At 46.8% G+C, this 2,500-nt stretch overlaps 1 protein-coding gene across 1 annotated transcript in view; it reads left to right on the top strand.

The window, feature by feature from the left end:
• Nucleotides 1-2,500, top strand: part of LOC106592024 (ras GTPase-activating protein 3) — a 206,997-nt gene that overhangs the window by 166,657 nt on the left and 37,840 nt on the right. The window contains 1 exon segment of the mRNA XM_082970870.1: nucleotides 2,082-2,185. Coding sequence (XP_082826996.1) covers nucleotides 2,082-2,185 — 104 coding nt within the window.

Here is a 2,500-nt window from a genome sequence, read left to right as displayed (position 1 = left end):
GTCTGAAGAGGCAAGGAGACGCCCCTGTCCCCCTGTCTGAAGAGACAAGGAGACGCCCCTGTCCCCCTGTCTGAAGAGACAAGGAGACGCCCCTGTCCCCCTGTCTGAAGAGACAAGGAGACGCTCCTGTCCCCCTGTCTGAAGAGGCAAGGAGACGCCCCTGTCTGAAGAGGCAAGGAGACGCCCCTGTCTGAAGAGACAAGGGGACGCCCCTGTCCCCCTGTCTGAAGAGACAAGGAGACGCCCCTGTCTGAAGAGACAAGGAGACGCCCCTGTCTAAAGAGACAAGGAGACGCCCCTGTCTGAAGAGACAAGGGGACGCCCCTGTCCCCCTGTCTGAAGAGACAAGGAGACGCCCCTGTCTGAAGAGACAAGGAGACGCCCCTGTCTAAAGAGACAAGGAGACGCCCCTGTCTGAAGAGGCAAGGAGACGCCCCTGTCCCCCTATCTGAAGAGACAAGGAGACGCCCCTGTCTGAAGAGACAAGGAGGATGCCCTTGTCTCCGTGTGTCTTCCACTATGTGTGTCCGTTAGCAATGATGCTAATGAGAAGTGTAATGGTAGATAGAAAGGCTTCTGTAAAAACCTTCTCAGTTCACTACACAGTCGCCTCTGCTGACCTGGCAGAAAGATAGCAGCGTTATTTGCATATGTCCAGTAGGTATTTGTTTTGTAAATTCTACTGTCACGTGTGCGCTACAAAAACACAGCTAAACACAGCCTCTTGCTAGGCTCTTGCTAGCGTCTTGCTAGTCTCTTCTCTTGCTAGCCTCTTGCTAGCCTCTTCTCTTGCTAGCCTCTTGCTAGCCTCTTCTCTTGCTAGCCTCTTGCTAGCCTGTTGCTAGTCTCTTGCTAGCCTCTTGCTAGCCTCTTCTCTTGTTAGCCTGTTGCTAGCCTCTTGCTAGCCTCTTGCTAGCCTCTTGCTAGTCTCTTGCTAGCCTCTTGCTAGTCTCTTGCTAGACTCTTGCTAGCCTGTTGCTAGCCTCTTGCTAGCCTCTTGCTAGTCTCTTGCTAGCCTCTTGCTAGCCTCTTGCTAGGTGCATGTTGGAAATAAAGAGTAACTAGCTGAAACGTGGTCTCCTGATGTGGTTTAAACATTGTTGTGGACTTAGAACATCCAATTTAGTTGTTTTTCTATTATAAACATGTGATGTTGAGGGAGAAAAGCTGAAAAAAAACAGGGTAAATCGGAAACCTGGAAAAACAAGATGGACAAAACGAAATTTGGGAAGAACTAAATGGAATCAGTGTCACGTCTGTCTGAAGAATGGGACCAAAGCGCAGCGTGTGAATCGTTCCACATTTTATTATAACTGTGAAACTATGCAAAACATACAAATAAACTACTAAACAAAACAACAAACCGTGACGAAGTGCAACATACACTACCTTGAAATAATCTCCCACAAAACCTAGTGGGAAAACAACAATTTAAATATGATCCCCAATTAGAGACAACGAGGACCAGCTGCCTATAATTGGAGATCATCCGAAAAAACAACAACATAGAAATACAGAAACTAGAACCCCACATAGAAATACAGAAACTAGAACCCCACATAGAAATACAGAAACTAGAACCCCACATAGAAATACAGAAACTAGACAAAACCCCCAACATAGAAAAAAGAAACTAGAACCCCACATAGAAATACAGAAACTAGAACCCCACATAAAAATACAGAAACTAAACAAAACCCCCAACATAGAAAAAAGAAACTAGAACCAACATAGAAATAAATAAACTAGACAAAACCCCCTGTCACGCCCTGACCTACTCTACCATAGAAAATAAAAGCTTTCTATGGTCAGAACGTGACAATCAGACAGTAAATAAAACATTTTTATTTTATAGGGCCAGATGTGTGTGTGTGTGTGTGTGTGTGTGTGTGTGTGTGTGTGTGTGTGTGTGTGTGTGTGTGTGTGTGTGTGTGTGTGTGTGTGTGTGTCTGTGTTTCTGTGTGTGTGTGTGTGAGTGTGTCTAACAGCTACCCTGTTGCTTGTTCAATGTTAACAGAACACCAACTTTTTGTGTCGTTTGTAGACTAAGATTTATTAACGTTGTTTTTTCTCCTCTGCAGCCCTTTCTACGGAGAGGACTTTTATTGTGAAATCCCCCGTAGTTTCCGCCATCTCTCCTTCTACATCTTCGACAGGGACGTGTTCAGGAGGGACTCCAGCATCGGTGAGTAACGCCTGATCCTATTGGTCCAACAGACCACGTCAAACTCACCTCTCGTCCTGTCACGTCCTGACCAGTAAAAGGGGGTGTTTGTTATTGTAGTGTGGTCAGGGCAGGGGGTGTTTGTTATTGTAGTGTGGTCAGGGCGTGGCAGGGGGTGTTTGTTATTGCAGTTGGGTCAGGGCGTGGCAGGGGGTGTTTGTTATTGTAGTTGGGTCAGGGCGTGGCAGGGGGTGTTTGTTATTGTAGTTGGGTCAGGGCGTGGCAGGGGGTGTTTGTTATTGTAGTTGGGTCAGGGCGTGGCAGGGGGTGTTTGTT

The sequence above is a fragment of the Salmo salar genome, unplaced genomic scaffold, assembly GCF_965601325.2.
Source record: "Salmo salar unplaced genomic scaffold, fSalSal1 ptg000055l, whole genome shotgun sequence".
In the NCBI taxonomy this organism is placed as follows: domain Eukaryota; kingdom Metazoa; phylum Chordata; class Actinopteri; order Salmoniformes; family Salmonidae; genus Salmo; species Salmo salar.
The sequence above is the reverse complement of the archived record's forward strand: the minus strand, read 5'-3'. Positions and strand labels throughout refer to the sequence as shown.